The sequence below is a fragment of the Anthonomus grandis genome, chromosome 8 (genome assembly GCF_022605725.1).
Source record: "Anthonomus grandis grandis chromosome 8, icAntGran1.3, whole genome shotgun sequence".
In the NCBI taxonomy this organism is placed as follows: Eukaryota; Metazoa; Arthropoda; class Insecta; order Coleoptera; family Curculionidae; genus Anthonomus; species Anthonomus grandis.
Window position 1 is genome coordinate 16,595,667 of NC_065553.1, and position 18,985 is coordinate 16,614,651.

At 29.1% G+C, this 18,985-nt stretch overlaps 1 protein-coding gene across 2 annotated transcripts in view; it reads right to left on the minus strand.

Annotated features, from left to right (window-relative positions):
* Positions 1–18,985, minus strand: part of LOC126739476 (discoidin domain-containing receptor 2-like) — a 305,530-nt gene that overhangs the window by 168,312 nt on the left and 118,233 nt on the right. For both annotated transcript variants that reach the window (XM_050445155.1, XM_050445154.1), the window contains exon 3: positions 119–221. In XM_050445155.1, the coding sequence (XP_050301112.1) occupies positions 119–221 (103 nt within the window). The remainder of the gene's footprint in view (positions 1–118; positions 222–18,985) is intronic.

An 18,985-nucleotide genomic window follows, 5' to 3' on the forward strand; every position in this document is an offset into this window, starting at 1 on the left:
AATATTTATTATTTATATGTCGCTCGAAAGTGGAACGGTGGAATATTGACTTATTCATGAGAGTTTTTTGTGAGCCATGTAATATTTAAATAAAATTATTTTAATTTTGTTTGTATACCTTCCGTTTTTAGGTCCGACATTGGAGACGTATGACGAGCTGGCAGTAATTGAATCATCTGATATTGATCCTGATTCCATACCGAGTGCTTCGTTGCATTTTCCTGAAACAAAATACATAATAATGAAATAAGCAAAGAGCAACCATAAAATGTTTTTAAATTAAATAAGTAGGATTTTTTTTGGCTTTAGGACAATATATACTTTTTTTACATAAATTTATAGTTGATTTGTTCTGATTGTAGCATATCATCATTATTTTTAAGATAAAAGGATGAGGTTTTTGCTAGGTCTACTTTTTAATGAGAAAAAAAAGATTATAGCTGTTATTTTTTTTGTTTAAAAATGTATATTACTTTATTGGTTTTTTTTATATTATTGTGAGATGGCCTTGAAAAGAAAACATGAAAAAGTTTCTAAATAAATATTATTTTTGAAACAAAGCATTAGATATTATAAAAAATTATCACCATTATTTCACTTTTTATTATCTTTTATACACATTTATACATTTCCCATGTTTCTTTCATCATAGATTCATAAGAATTAGCAATTCTATTTGTAAAAACTTAATTTTTCTCTTTATGCATGTACGCAAATCTAGAGTTCTATTTTCTAAAATAGAACTTGATTTTTTGAATGAAATATTTAGTTTTGCGATTACTCCTATTAGAAACAAATAAATAATAATAGATCTGATGATCTAGTATTTGTCATTATTAATCGATTCCGAAGTTGTGGAATATATATTTTATAATATTTACTATATGCGATGGATTTACGGTAAACAGTGATTAACCAGCTTATGACTACTACACAAATGATTTTATTTTTTGTAATTATATTTTAGTTTGTCTCTTTTACAATATTATTTGTTGTGCTTATCGCTTTCCAAGTTGTAGGATTTAATTTTTTCTTACATAAATACATACTTTTAATATACATTTTTTCATATTTTCAATTAAATTCAGGAAATTATTTATGGTGTCAAATATTAATGAAAAATTATGTTTTAAGCATTAGTATTTATCTTTATATATTGTTTATTTGCTAATAAACTTTTTTATGTGGTATGTATAAAAAATTAAAATCTATTATAATTTGTCTAATTTTTCACATAGAATCTAACGTATAGAAAAGGGAGAACATTGCATGACATTACATCCCAAAATTTTAATTCAATTTCACTTACATAATTTCAAATAAAATAATAAAAAACCGCAAATTAAAAAAGAAAAATATCTTATTGTTTTATTTAATTAACATATCTAATTTCTATACAAAATTTATTTTAATTAATTATTTAGGATTTTCCTTCCTTGTCACTTGCGAGAAAATGTAATATAAATATTTTCATGTAATAAAAAAAAAATAAATTAATTATATACATTACACCTCTTACCTAAGTCTAGGTTTCTTAAGTTATAATTAAAACACATTTATAATAGGAGCGTAGGATTATTTTTAACATGGGTTAAATTGTAGGTGTTAGTGTGGGCAAACCAGAATCAACAATAAGCCAAGAAACAAATGTTTTTATTCTTCCGAGCGTTTATTTATTTAATTTTTATGATTCAATGTTATGTTGATAAGTTAAGGATTAGTAGATAAGGAAGATGTATGTATCTATACGTTCAAAACCAGAAACTTAATTTGTTAATACACTGTGTGATCTAAATTTGGGACATACACTCTTTGACAAAAATAAATTTTATGTTTTAGTTTTATCTTTTTGGTAGTAAATTAATTAAATTATAGTAACTTGCATTTAGATCATCGGTGTCTTGTTTTTTATTTATGCTTTCTTTATACTTTTTTATATTAACCATTTCTAGTAAAATTCTTTTTTTATAATTTGATTCTCTACCAATGATCCTAGTGCTGTTAAAATCAAATTGGTGTTGTTGATTGAAGGAGTGTTCTGCTAGAGCAGTCTTCCCAAATGCTGCGTAGTTCGTTGGTTTTACGCATCTTTCGTGTTCGCTAATTCTGGTTTTAAATGGGCAGATACTTAATAACCAGAATTAGCGAACACGAAAGAAGCGTAAAACCAACGAACTACGCAGCATCTGGGAAGACTGCTCTAGCAGAACACTCCTTCAATCAACAACACCAATTTGATTTTAACAGCACTCGGATCATTGGCAGAGAATCAAATTATAAAAAAAGAATTTTACTAGAAATGGTTAATATAAAAAAGTATAAAGAAAGTATAAATAAAAAACAAGACACCGATGATCTAAATGCAAGTTACTATAATTTAATTAATTTACTACCAAAAAGATAAAACTAAAACATAAAATTTATTTTTGTCAAAGAGTGTATGTCCCAAATTTAGATCACACAGTGTATTAACAAATTAAGTTTCTGGTTTTGAACGTATAGATACATACATCTTCCTTATCTACTAATCCTTAACTTATCAACATAACATTGAATCATAAAAATTAAATAAATAAACGCTCGGAAGAATAAAAACATTTGTTTCTTGGCTTATTGTTGATTCTGGTTTGCCCACAATAACACCTACAATTTAACCCATGTTAAAAATAATTCTACGCTCCTATTATAAATGTGTTTTAATTATAACTTAAGAAACCTAGACTTAGGTAAGAGGTGTAATGTATATAAAAAAAAAAAATAAAAAATTTAATTATATAAATTAATACTCTCTTCTGTGCTTACTTCGTTTTTTATTTATTATTGTTTTTTGCAAAAAATTTGAAACGACGTTAGAAAAGAGCCATATTTATATTTAGTACATTTGGTCTTAATTTAGTAAACTATACTCTATTTCAGAAGTGTATAGAGCAATAAACTGGGGAATTCCGTTCTGTTTGGCTACATTTCGTGGTAGTTCATAGGCGCAGGTACTTATAATATTTATGAATTTAATTTTCACGGATTAAATGCCTTTATTTTGAAAGAGATTAAATACTAAATAAATACTTTTAATCCTTTTGTATAGGTACCTATCTTTTAACGCTTTGTAACATGCAAAAATGGGGTCAGGTAATATATACAGACTATAAAAACTTTTAATTCATATTTTTAACGTTAGTAGTCACTGCTACGCTGTAGTGTAATCACAATATTATTATCCCAATATTTAAAAAATGGAGGTATTTAGTCCAACGAAAAGATGTACTAAAAATTCTCCACTATCGCTGAGTGAAAAAGTTATTATTTTAAATGTACATGATTGCATAAAACACGATTACCCTAGTTTTACTGTGCAAGAAATTGTTGAAAAATGTTCTCCAATGAGTGGAATTGGAAAGTCCACCATTTTCAAATTGTTGCGGGAAAGAAAAGTAGCAGGTCAAGTGGAATCTCCCAAGCAAAAGCCAGGACGACCTACAAAAGTCCTTGATGAAAATGCTAAATGTATAATTCGAAGAAAAGTTCACTCTTTTTATTTTAAAAAGGAAATACCCACCCTAGACAAAATTTTAATGGAGCTTGGCCGAGATGACAGTATTCCGTTGATAAGTAGAAAACTTTTATGGAAAACTTTAAAAAATATGGATTTTGTCTGGGAAAAGCATAACCGCAAAGCACTTTTACTGGAGAGCGACGAAATTGTTTGTTGGAGACAACAATACTTGAGAAGTATCAAGCAGTACCGCAGGGAGCAAAAGAAAGTTTTTTATCTTGATGAGACGTGGATTAACGAAGGTTATATAGTCCAAAAAATGTGGCAAGACAAAAATATAACCAGTGCTCGCCAAGCTTTCATAGAAGGCCTGTCTACGGGTATTAAAGTACCTTCGGGAAAAGGAAAAAGACTTATAATCACACATATTGGAAGCGAAGAGGGATTTTTAAAAGAAGGTCTGCTAACCTTTGAGTCGACTCGCACAGGAGATTACCATGAAGACATGAACTCAGACGTTTTCAAGGACTATTTTGGTGAAATGATAAAATTTCTTCCGGCTAATTCGGTGGTGGTTATGGATAACGCAAGCTATCATTCACGGCGAATAGAGAAGACGCCAACTTCAAGTTGGAGAAAGCAAGAAATTATCGATTGGCTGACTGCAAAAGGTATTGCGTTTGAAGCAAATTTGATAAAAAAAGAACTGCTGGCAATAGCAAACTTACACAAAACTCGTTTCATTCAGAATGCGAACTAAATCCTATAGAACTGATATGGGCGCAGGTAAAAGGATTTGTAGCAAGACAAAACACGACTTTTAAAATGAAAGATGTTAAGCTACTGTTTGATCAAGCCATTACGGAAGCGACACCAGAGAATTGGCGAAAAGCAGTCCAGCATGTAATTAAGCAAGAGGACAAAATGTGGGATCTTGACAACCTCATCGATCAGACAGTCGATCCTTTAATTATAATGTCAAGAGGTGATGACAGTTCGTCAGATGACGAAGAAGACTACAATCTATTATAATTTAAAATTGTTATACACTGTTCAAAAAGTGCCAGATCCAAAAGTGACATTTTCAACTGTTTTACTCTACATATTATGTTCAATAAATTTGTGAAAAAAATATATTATTCCATTTAAACAAAAGTAACTTTCTAAAATAAAATAGCATTTAAGTACATTAATTATAAGGTAAAAAACAAGTCCCAGTTGCACGCCTTTGGCGAACCGTTTTCAATGTTTATCAGTGGGTAACAATGGGCAAAACTCATAAATTGACCCAAAACCGGGTGGCACTACCTGCAATCAACGAAAAGAAAAAATTTTACATTGAAACTAATACCCAACTAAGGTAGTGGCATAAAATATTGGTGGATCACCAGGTACCACTTTTGCATACCTAATGAGGTTTTATTGCTCTACACACTTCTGAAATAGAGTATAGTCGTTGTTCAGTAATTCCACAAAAGTATCATAAGAACTAAAAATTAAAAAAAAATATATTAAAACATAATTCTGAGGTTGTAGTCTCATCTTAAACAAAACAGGATAACATCTTGTTTTTTTTTCCAATTCATTACAAATTAGATTTAAACAATTGATTGAACAAAAAGACTAAATATTAAATAAAATAATCTAGATACAAAGCAAAAATAAAATAGACGATGACATTTTTGTTTTTTTTTAAGACCTAGTAACCAAATTATATTCAAATTCAATATTTACCATATTGATGTGTTGAAGAAATAGAGAATAATATTTAGCTGACAAATGAGCAATAAATATTTTCTTTTCGCATGAAATTTAAGCATTTTAAAGACAAGGAACAAAAAAACACAAACCAAATGCTGAACAAGGAATTAAATTTAAAATAAATCAATAAAGCTAATAAAATATATTTTTTTTAATATAGGTATTATAACCCATTTTTGTATTAAGTATTATCTAGAATCAAACATAAAATAAAAGTAAAAAAAAATGAAATTTATTTTTAGTTAAAACGCTAGCTGCAAAAGCTAAGGAAAATTTATAAATATTTTTTCAGAAACCAACATCAAATCCAAAATTTTTATTTCGAGGATAAACTTGACTAACTCGGCATTTTGGTTTCACTATTTTTATGCTTTCTATACTTCAACTCCTATATGTAACTCTACGTGCATTGGTTATTACTTGAGTTATAACCCATAATCCAGATAATAAAATAATTAAATGCCTAATTGTAATATGAGAAGTTTTATAGACAAAGCATTATAGCTGCCTCTTTCTAGAATATTAACGAGTTGTATAATAACATCAGACAGATGTTCATTAAATGAAATCTAATTAACTTCAGCTTTTAATATCCTTACATTATGTCACGTAACATTTAATTTTAACTAACAAACTACTTCATACACTGCGAATGTAAATTTTGCATACAGGATATACTCAGATATATTGCTAAAGATCTCAGTAATTTAACTAAATATTTTATAAGGAATAAAACATCCAAAAGGGTAATTTAATACACACGACAGGCAAATGTAGCTTAAAAACAAAACGGACGAACCTAATACCGCTTTAAACCATGACACTCTCACCCTCTATAAATAATTTGTATTTACTTAAAAAACAGGGCGGCATAATTTAGTATTTTGGGTCATTTTAAATTTTCATAGAGGTGACGTTTCCTTTGGGCATGTATTTTTTATGAAGCTGAACTGAAACTCGGGAATAAATTTTACAGTTCAGCTAAACCTATAATGCTACCGGCTACAGTGAAGGGCTCCAAATCTAACGCGAATCATTAAAAAAACAGGCATCGTAATTAAGTATTTATAATATAAAAAATAGGTTTTATAAAACATTTACCTACCAGAACAGTATTGATTAAAATAAATAAAATAGCTTGCATTCTAAAACCTAACCCTGGAAACGGTAGTTTTCAAGTTAAAGAAGTATAAAAGCGGAATTATTTAAGAAAATAGAACTTCTAATTATCTCCTCATTATAGAATTACTGCAACTTTGATATATTATCGCAATTTTTTTCAAAAGTCAAAATTTAGCATTATGCAATAATATTAATATTAATAATGTTTAGTTAATTACTATAAAAATTAATACAAAGGCAACGTTAAAGCTCTCTATTATCTGACATTTAATAAATAACGCTGATTGTAGTTTATACGCGATAAAAATTTCAAATCAACATCTATATCCAGCCCCAGGAACTTCGCACTATTGGAATGATCAATTTTTTTTTTAATCGCCAGATTGTTAAGCTAATTTAAATACTATTTTTTAGAAGAAGTACGCCCGAATAACAGAACCTGACTTTCTTGATATCCTCGTTAATCTTATTGTTAGATCATCACTGTTAAACTTTAAGTATTAGAAGTTGTTACTTATGATTTAGCCTGTCAAATGCTTTGGATTAATCCAACAAGACAAGCACGTATTAAGAAGTCTAGTAGTAAAAGTCTCGGTAGTAAAACTAAACTTTTTTGTAGGTTAGGAAACGCACATATGTTTCTTAAAATAGGAATTACCAAAGTGTAAAATTATTGGCAATCAATCCGGCATTAGTAGCTGAGCATTTTAAATACTCTCATTCTAATACTCTCAGTATCAATGGACTAAGATTTTATGGTGATTCTTGCATTTTAAGTGACAGTGATTTCAACCAAAGACAAATTACGTATTTAGTTAAAAGCAGTACTTTTTTTATTTTGACCTTAAAGTTAAGGCATACGAATCAGGGCAGTAACAGCAATAACAAAATACTTTTTATGTTTTACGATACAGGAATTATATATTTATTTATATATATATATATATATATATATAAAGAAAAATGAAAACATAAAGGCCATAAAGAATCGGTATATTACCTACCTACCCACCTACTTTAAAATTTTAAGCATAATTTAAATGGGTATGATAGCAAAAAATATAAATATTAAAGCTAATTATGCATCTCAAACCCTTCAACCAGAGAGAGAGCGGTATGCACGAAATGTTGCAAATTGTCTTCGCTGAATTTTGCTTAGCAACTACGGGAAAAAAAACTAAATTTAAGAGGATTTAAGTGATATATTGATCGTATGAAATTTTGTTGAATTTGATCACACTCTAGTCAATCATTAAATAAATTAAGTTTTTACATCTAACTATTTATTAATATGATTTATTTTCTGTTTATATTTATTAATAGAATATAATATTGAAATGATAGGGTAATTTTACATTGTTTCTGTTCGCGTGGTGTTAATTAGCCAGTTTTGGACAGAAAATTATCAAAAATTTCATCTTAGCTTATATTTAGAAGACGTTCATGGTTATGTATCGCACTAGTGAATACTGCCAAAAAAATATAATATCATCCTTAATCAGCATAACTGAAATTACAAAGGTTTCTATTATCTAAGTTTTGAGAAATCGATCGCCTATTCCTTCTGTATAATAGAGCCAATATAAAGTGCTCTGAAATATTTAAAGAAACAGTTTCTTGCTATGCTTAAACATTAAGGATATTGATAGTGAAGTTCATAGACTTTATTTCATGAAAATAGGTATCTCATTGTATGGTTCATGGTTTTTTGCCAATACCAGAATAAAAATTTTAGACAACACATACTCACTATGTACCTTCGAAAGAACAATAAATACCTATTTAAGTTATGCATAACTTAATTCCTTTGTAAAACAAAGTATTAACAATTAAGTAATTATTACAACTATATCCAAAGCAGCAATTATAGGGTTGTCTTGCAAGCCACATTATACATAACTAACGAGCCTAAGGATAAGATGTTCTATCGATGTGTATTAGCGCGTGAGTATAGAGCAGCCTCTACCAAGTCCTAAATTAATATGCCTCCGGCATGGCCAAGCTACGTGATGAGAAAGGCAGCATATGTGCATTGGAGACTATATAAGGAACTGGATAGAATAACAATAACTTTAATTACTAAATGAATTATAAATTATTTAACATGATATTGTAGCAAACTAAAGGAAAACCAGTTTAAAAATTTTATTAAATAAAAAATAATTTAACTTATTAACCTATAATGATAGGAACAACGTATACGCTGTTAGTTTTGACGTACCTAATAATTATATCCCTGAAGCGTGATTTTAATTATAAATGTTATACTACGGTTTTGGATGTCAGGAACTTCTGTCCTCTCATTGTTGGAAGGCGTCTGTTCAGTATTAGATGCCAGCTTTGGCCTAATTTTGGAAATTTGTCATTTTAATCCTGATCTGCTGCAGCTCTTGTCAGATATTTTCAGTTTATTAATGGAGAGATTATTAACTGTCTGCTGAAGCAAATTTATTTCCTTTATAAGATAATTAAATGAAAATTATAAATAAAATTCAAAGAATTCATCCATTTTGCTCAAAGAGACCATAATATGATGTTATCCTGTAGTTGTTTACAAGGCTAAGAAAACAGAAAATCTTGGTCTCAAAACTCATATAATAAAGTCAACGATCAAAACAGATGATACTTAAAGAATTAAGTATCATCAGACCTGAATATTACATACACACGCTGCCAAAAAACTATATGAAAACACTTACGTTAAAAATTATAAATAGCCAATGAATAATAGATAATATGGTTTGAGAGTTAGCAGGTCAGAAACAGAAATAAAACTTTTTTAAAAATTGCTTGATGTTTTAACATTTATTTTGACGTTGACGTTGATGAACAACCCAACTATTAAAAAAAATGTAAGTGCATTTTTTATTTTCGCAACTCTTACTGCACATTCTCTTTTAAGTTATCCTCTGTACTGAAAACGGGTGCCTCAAAAAGATTGAAGCAACACTCGGAACTATATTAGATGAATGCGGTTGCTGCTCGATAAAATTTATTGATTTTTTGACCCGAAACTGCAGTGCACAACTCTACAATAATTAAATAAAAAACGGTTAAAATCTGTTATAGGTTTCGGCTCCGTCATTCCAAAGCTTGTTAATTGGTTTGCATATCAAATAAGTTAGAATATTGGATTTAATTAAAACAAATTCTAACAAGTTTTCTAGTTCTAAATTTAAAAAATTTAACAAGTCTTTACGCGATTGAGTTACTGCATAATATTAAGTCCTTTTGACACTAGCCATTGGTACAAACTGATTTATGTAACAGTTTAAAAAATTGCTCTCAGACATAAATGACCATTTCAGGTCATCATTTCCTTTAATTTAGCGATACCTTTAGCGTTCAACTACAGATATTGATGGCCAATAAGAACGATGTAAATCTTTTACCATATCGAAGTCGATTCGCCCTATGCAACATTTTCAACGCTTTGACACAGAATATCCCATTTGCTATACAAAGCCTTTCAGCGATCAATCAATCTTCTATATTTTCAATGAGTATTTTCGCGATATACGTCTATTGTAATATTAAAAAGGAAAATATGCTTTAATTTCCAAGGTATTAATAAAGCCCTATAGACAAACGTCACATATTTTTAAAATTTGTAACTCTTTTATTAGACTAGCAAAAGCGTTTTCCAACTCACAAAGTCAATCACACTCAACATAATTAAATGTAAAAGAAAACACTAAGATTTTGTTATTTTTAAAAGCTTGTTTTAAGTTAAAAATTCTCAGATTCATTCAAAATAACTTGAGTACAACTAAACAAACTAAATGTTAAGTAATGAAACTGCCAAGGCGCAGCAATACACGTATTACTCCCTCGCGGCCCCTAGCCAGAAAACTAAGCTAAAATTTAACAGGGTAATCACTTTAAGTTTTGAAGTTTCACTTAAAAGATTAGACATTTACGTAAATGTATTTACACTTTATAAACTTGCCTAGTGGGGATCAACCTTTGCTCTTAAGGGGGTTGCTGGCGTGACTAGTGATTTGCCGCTAGATCTACAGTAGCGTGAATTAAACTAAATAGCTACCGTGTACATTTAAGTTATGCTTATGCATAATCTAAATGAATATAGAAGCATCTTGTTGTATTATGAAATATGAAAGTGTATTTTAATAGCGAATTGTGAGCATTTAAATATCTTAATTAGATAACTTTTTACTTAGTCTTTATAGCATTACATTAGTATTTTTAAATTAACTTTTCTCGTAATTATATTAATTCGCTTTAATATTAATCCAAGTGAAAATATTATAGGCTAGCGTATGATTTGCACATAAATTGAATATCTTTTGCAATTAATTTCTATATCATTCTTAAAATGCTGAAGTTAACTTATATCGCTTAGCTTTTTAACGTAATAGCAGGCCCTTTTTATTTTTATTCAGGACCAATTTTCGTAGCCGTACTCAAACTTTATAAGGACTATTTTCTCGCGATTGTGACGGGAAAAATTCGGGTTTTCTTAACTAGAATTGGACGACAAGTAGTAAAACGTTTTTAGCCACAGAAAACGTCTATTGGGGTTTGAAAACTCTAGATGAAATCAGCGCTAGAGTTAAGGAAATTTCCCATCCTCGGTTAACTGTGACTGGGTTTTGTTGGAACAATGAGACGTGTTAGATTTATTTGTGCGCCACGTCGTTTTTAGGGTAAATGAAGGGTAATTTTTTCAGGTTAATGTTACTTACAGGTTTTACGGTTAGAATTGATAATGCTGAATATGTACGCTTTGTCCTATTTTAGTTGGAGGGCAGTGTACATTTTTCGATTAAACTTTAAACGCCATAAATAAATTTGAGGTATAATTTGCTGTTTTAAATTTATTATTATTATTACTTTTAGTTTAATTATACGTAATCAAAAGTAAGTGATTTCTTAGAGCAAATTTTTCAAATATGGTATAGAAAATATTGCTAAAAAATAATAATAATAACAAAATAATAATAATTTTTATTTAGCATTAGTCGCTATATACAAAAACAAATAAATTCTTCAAAAGTCAATAAAAATAAAAATACATACAACAATAAAACATTTTAAACATTATGTCTGTGAAACAAAAAAATTCATTCGACACTTGTATGTTCACATATAAAATTAAAAATAAATTACTTAGAAAAAATAAGAATATTTAGTTATATGCACAATTATAGAATTTGACAACGTGGAAATTTCATACTGACAGACACATTTAGCTTTTTTTTTACAATTTTTTAATGAACTTCCAAATTCAAAAAATGATAAATCTAGTGAAGTTCTGTTATGCTCTTTACACCTTTAAGGTAACATTGATAATGACTATTTGTTAGCCAAAAGCTTTTTGCTATCGATAGAGAAAAATATAAAAACGTTGTACAAATCTCTTCTCGCATTTTATTATGGTCTACTAGTTATCTACGTGTACACAGTCGCTCTTGCAAGTCAAATATTCCATTTCTATTTATTATCCAAAATGTATACATTATTTCGAAAATTTCTAAATTTTTAAATTGACTATACAGGGTGTTAATTTTTTTAAAAAAATAACGTGTATCACCCTGTGTCTTGAAAACTGTGCATTTCCGGACACATGTTTACAGAAACTTTTTCTCATATTTTTTAACAAGGAATCACCCATTGAAATATCTCCGTCTATTTTTCGAACACCCTGTATTTTGTATTTTTTATGGCCCACTTGAATATTTGCAATTATATAATCAAATGGCCAAATATAATCAAACTCCAAATTTTTTTTTACACCTTATATTTTTTAATAAAATATAAAAAACGATATAAAAGAAATTTATTCCAAAAGCGGTAAGGCATTCAAAAAGGCAAATATTTCTCTCGCTCAATTGACGTTGCTTAAAAAAGGAACCAGACAGAATAATGCTGTGCTTATACCGCTAATAAATATGCGTTAGCATATAATAATCAATCTATGCTTGTCAAAACATATCTTGCTTGTTCCCTCGGTATCGTGATTGATATAAGACCGCATTTTCTGTTTTGTATACTTATCCCGGCTTAAGAAATTTCTTTAAAACTGCTGAAAGCGAAGTATATTCGGCACTTTTATTTTTTGACAATAAAAAGTAAACTCGGAAGTAAATAAACAAATAAAAACAATTTTTTAGCAGCATGACTTATAGAAACCAAAATAAATTATTTAAAAAAAATATGCTGAACTTCCCTGAAATTCAAATGAAAACGTGAATTATTTACGAAACTGAAATTATATACGTGTTTTTTAGCTGAACAATACCGTTTATTGATTAGTACATAATTGTTAAAATAAATATTAAATGAAGTAGAAATTGGCAGTGGTTTTGCAACAAGGAAATAATATATTGTACAAAATTATATCATCAGTCTGGTTATTGTGTCATGAATATTTTAGAGCTTAGTGGTATATTTGAAATATAAAGGCACACCAGAGAAAAGCAATTTAAAATTAATAAATAGTAATTAGGGAATTTAAAAAATTACGTTATGGATGGATTTTAATAAAGTTAGGGATAGTGAGCAACCAAGGGGCTACTAGTCTAGCCAAATTTTTTGCTTCTTTATTAGCCAGATAAGCTCAACTCTAATACATGTACACAGTCACTCTGGCTTAAGAAGACTTAGTTTTGGTGTCGACACTTTTTAAAATAGCTAATAATTTGGCTTGATTGAAAAGCAGTAGCATAAATCCCCAGCAAGTAGACTTAGTAGCGCCTCACCCAATATAAAAGTCTACACCAGCTTTGTTTTTCATTTTAGAATCGTCTGTATAGTAAATGCTTCACCTGTTTTCTAATACAGGCCTGCATATTTTACCAATAATATCAATCATGATCAGGATAATTGCTAAAAGAAAAATGAAAATATAAAGACCATGAAGAATCGGTATATTACCTTTTAAAATTTTAAGCATAATTTAAATGGGTATGATAGCAAAAAAAATAAAACTTTAAATATTAAAGCTAGTTATGCATCTCAAACTCTTCAATCAGAGAGAATGGTATGCACCAAATGTTGCAAATTCTCTTACCTGAATTTTGCTTAGCAACTACGGAAAAAAAACTAAATTTAAGAAGATTTAAGTGATATAATAATCGTATGAAATTTTGTTGAATTTGATCACACTCTAGTCAATCATTGAATAAATTAAGTTTTCAAATCTACCTATTCATTAATATGATTTATTTACTGTTTATATTTAATTTATTAATAGAATATAATATTCAATTGATGGGGTAAATTTACATTGTTTCTGTTCGTTAAGGTGTTAATTAGCCAGTTTTGGACAGAAAATTATCAAAAATTTCATCTTAGCTTATATTAAGAAGACGTTCATGGTTATGTATGGCACTAGTTAACATTGCCAAAAAAATATAATATCATCCTTAATCAGCATAACTTAAATTACAAAAGTTTTAATTATCTAGGTTTTGAGAAGTCGATCGCCTATTCCTTCTGTATAATAGAGCCTATATATAAAGTGTTCTGAAATATTTAAAGATGAAGTTTCTTGCTTCGCTTAAAGCAATAGGGATATTGATAGTAAATTCATAGACTTTAGTTCATGAAAATAGGGATCTCATTTTATGGTTCATGGTTTTTTGCCAATACCAGAATAAAAATTTTATAATTACTACTGCTTGATTGAAAAGCAGTAGCATAAATCCCCAGCAAGCCGACTTAGCAGCGCCTCACTCGATATAGAAGTCTACACCAGCTTTGTTTTTCATTTTAGAATCGTCTGTTCACTAAATGCTTCTCCTGTCTCCTAATACAGGCCTGTTACGCCTTCCTGCCTACCATGTTGGTCATGATGCTTTTATAGTAAGTTTTCTGTTGCCATATAGTCAATCTGTCAGAAGAAGACAGATCTAATTGGCCTGCAACTAGATTTTAATAGCATAACCAGTCTGGTTATGCTAGTGCTGTGCATAGTCCTCATGGCTTCAAATTGTGTTGCAAAATTCAATACAGTTGCTTCTAATTTGGCCGGTTTGTATTTATCCTGTGATACTTAGATATAGATTCTATTCATTTGTACTAAAACTTTTGCTTTTTTTCATAAATGAATTCATTATATATGAAAAGAAGTTTAATAATAGATAAGTAGATTCAATAAAGGAATTACAATTTTAATTTTTGGATAGATTAATTAAGGCATTTCTTAACAACTGAAATCTGGTAGGTAGTACTTGTAGACAAAAAAATGACATTCGGAGCATTACTACGGACTCGGTCTTTAAGATTTTCAGGATATTTGCATGGTGGTAATTGTCTTGTCGCAATAAGATCAACTAAAAAAATATATCCCTACAGATATTGAGATATTGATATACTATGCTCCATTTTTAAGATCTAAAATGAGATCCCAAAAAATTTTAATTAACTGTAAAACATAATCAAAATTATGCATATATTCATTATTAGCACGCACTCTGATGAGATCATCTAACAGGTTTTGAAGACTCAAAAACTTAAAATTGCTATATTACGATTTGAGATCTAAAAATTCATTAAAATAGAAATATACCAAACTTCTATAATTCATAAACATCAACTAAGTTTATATCATAACTGGAAGACGATTGTAGAAAGCCCAAATACTGAACGATTGTGAATGCACAAATACCTGGATATTTAAAATGTTAATTGTTTTTATATATTCTTTATTTCTGTCTATATAATTCTTACAAGACGATTCAAACAGTTATAATTCTTAGACATTCCAAAGTTGTCAAATTTTTTAACTGAATTTATGGTTTAAATATTTACTAAAAGTAGCATTTTAAACTTATGAAATTCATTACTATATACTTAAATTTTATAATAGAAGAAGATTGTGAAAATACAATTACTTAATTCTCAATATTCAAATTTCTTTTGCATATTATCTATCTCTCTCGATCTTATTGTTATGAGCCCATCTAAAAAGCAAATCGGATGAACTTGAAAGTAGCATTTTTCAACTCTCCCGTAATTCATAGTTGTTTTTAATTTTAATAATCCAATTGATTTTTCTTACTATATTATTACCTTATTAGGTTAATTAAAACGTTTTTGGGTCTTACAAATAATGTATACATAAATATTTTTGAGCACATTTCTTTACAACTAGAACCTGGCAGCAAATATTATTAGAGAAAAATGAGATTTGGTTATCTGCTTTTTTTATGGTATTAGCTTGTCCTATCCTAATGGAATCAATTAAAAAGATCTTAAGATATCGATAAATTTTGAGGTATAAAGAAATGTAAAAAAGGCATATCTAAGAAAGTTCAATAACTCCTGATGTTTTTCTTTTTGAGGGTTATTAGGAAAAATGATAAATATAAGAATTTGTATGCAGTCAAAAAATGTCATATACTTCAAAAGGCGAGAAAAGATTAAAATTTTAAATATGGAAAAAGTCGGTAGACAAGGAAATGAATATTTATAGTTTTCTACGAAAATATAAATTTTGCATATTTTTGTCTTTTATGGTCTTATGAGACCATCCAATAGGTCCTAGACTCCAAAACCATAATTTATTTTATTTTGAATTAAGGTTCAAAAACTCATTAAAATAGAAATTCCAACTTATCTAATTCATAAACGTCAACTAAGATAAGTACGGAATGATTGTGAAAGCACAAATAACTAAATTTCCAAAATTTTAATTGTTTTTGCACAGTCTCTATTCTGTATATATAATTCTCGAGAGAAGATCCGAAAATTTGTTATTCTTAGACACTCCAAAGTTCTCAATTTTTTTTGAGTAAATTTGTGGTTTAAACATTTCTTAAAAGTTGCATTTTTAAACATTTTGTAATTATTCATAAAACACTAAATTTTCCAAAAAATCTCCTCTAAAAATTTCAATAATTTTTGAAAATTCTCTCTCTGTGTCTATCTAATTCTTATGAGCCCATACAAAAATAATATAATAATAGGCTTACAAATATCAAAATTCCGAAGTTTTTTAAATGAATTTGTGGGGTAAAACTTCAATAAAAGTGGAGTTATTATTTTTCATCAAAAGCTGCGATGGAATTTCAACTGTTACACCTCTAACTCCAGGGAAAAGCCTTAAACATTTCACGATAAGCTGTATCATGCATCAACAGTAACTTAGCTACAACTGATGTGATAATGGAGACTGCTGGGTAAAATGTGCATCAACAATATTTTGGGAATGCCCTCAAACAGCATATTAAAAGAGATAATACACATCAAATCTTTGATGGTCATCATCTCTGGCCGAGAAGCATTTGTATTCGATTTTGGCATGGGGTCTGATATATAAGGGCGCAAACCAAGGGTAAACCTAGCAATCATTATTGATAAAAATGCAACCAAAGCGTAAATGCACGCCTTTAATACTTAGCCAACCTGACAGCCCAGTACGAAAAAAACTAGACTTATCATATCTATAGCCTCTCTCTAATATCTATTTTTTTCTGCCATACCGGAATAAACTGGACTCTTGAGGGTAACTTAAACACAGGCAGACTAGTAAAGCTTTTATAAAACCGAAAAAGATTTTAATATTGTCGGGCCAGAATAAGACTTAGATATTGTTTATAATGCGAAAAAAAGCATATAATCTGTACGAAAGCGGAAGAAAAATCCGATCAATACTGGAACAGATTACCATGCGAAATCGTGATTAATTTATAGTAAGCAAAATATATTAGGAAGACCCTCCTCAATCAAATGATAGAGTTCCTCAAGAGGGAAAAATCTAAATAAATGTAATCCATAACAGACTAGAGACAGGCTATTAGTCAACCACCTGCATTAAACCTAACCTAACCTACTTAGAATTATTCCTCTATTAATCATATTAGCCTATATAACCTCTAATAATATATTGATATAAATGCAGTCACGATATATTTTACTATTACTAAAGTGCAGCAATAATTTTAATGATATTAATAATTAACTGAGGCCGCATCGCTCCGATGTAAACAATATTTGTTGGCAGCTTTATTGATTCCGCGAATACACGTATAAAATAGAATATTACGTATAGAATATTAAATTTAACAAAAACGAGGTGTATATTTTAATTGGATTTCAAATTACTACTAATTCGAAAAAGTCAACCAATAACATCTCTTAGTCAGATTCAAAGTTCCGACAACGTCGTAACGGACTTTTCATTATTTACGTGAAGTTTGATTAATGTTTAAAACCTGGAAATTTGGGTCTAGACTGAGAGGAGGTTCTCTAAAGAGACTGAGCGCAGGTGGTAAATGAGGGCCGCTATATCCATCAGTGTGAGGTGGGGGACCGGCGGGAAAACGATTAAACTATATCAGACTCTCTGGCAGAAACAATGATTACGTAGGATTAGATTCGTCAATTTTAGCAGATGGGCCCTACAGTGAGATTAAACCTGTAAAATAGAATAACATTTTGAAAAGTTAAATTCAATTATAATGGCATATTGTAAACATAATTATTGTTTATCGAAGCGTCAGCGACTATATAATATGTGCGCCACATCCGATAATAATTTTCGTGTTTTTTGTTGCTTTTAATACATTGAGAATGATGGATCCGTAACTAATTTATTTTCCAGTAGCGGTACCGTCCCAAAATCGAAAATTCGTAAAGGTAATTACAAATTTAATTAAATTAAAAAATAAATTAAATTCCTGTTCTCAATTTAAAGACTTGTTTGAGCCTGATCCGTATACAGGGTGACTAATTATAAGCGAGTAAACGTGAATAAAAAATAAATTCAAGCTGCTTTACAGGCTTAACTATAATTTGAAAAAAAATGCTTTAGCAAAAATGCTTAGTTAAAGGAGAAATTACATATTTAGAGCTTTTTTTGAAACATTTTTTTTAACGAGTTCTGGTATTTTTAGTTTTTTGGACTTTTGACTGATTGATTGAAAAAAATGGAATAAAAAGCCTCAGAGCGAGCAATAATTAACTTTTTCCATGAAGGTCTGACCTGAATCATATTTTATTTAATAACTTTTTAGTGGCGCCACCTGGACTTTAATATTTTCAGGTACGAAATACTAAAATAATCAAAAAAATATTTGAAATTAGGCAATTTAGGACTTAAGAATGCAATTAATTAATTTCGAAAATAAATTTCTTAAAGATAATTGAAATTTGAGTTTTAGGTCACGTGACTGCCATGACTTTTTTTACCATTGGTCCGATTGGCTTGAAATTTGGTATTTAGGGTCTATTTAGGATGCAATTTATACAATTTGACAGATAATTGACATTCATTCAGTTTCATGTCACGTGACTACTGTAATTTTTTTGTTATTGTTTGGAACTATTGTGTTTGAGGTCTATGCAAATTACAAAACTTAAGTTGTTTTTGAATATGTTACCTCAATTCTGAATATGATCCGCAAGTCTTTTTTACTACATAATTCACTAAGCAAAGCGACTATAAAACACAATATGGTTCTTTGATGCACAATACCTTAAGAACTGATCATCTCTCTCCTTCGCATATAAACTCTTTCCCTTCGATTAACCAGATCTAACTACACCGAAAAATTTATATTTTTTTTAAGAATTCCTTTAAAGCTCTTTACTGAAAGGATCTATACATCCCAATCTAGTCTTCATGAACCAAAAATATAAGCA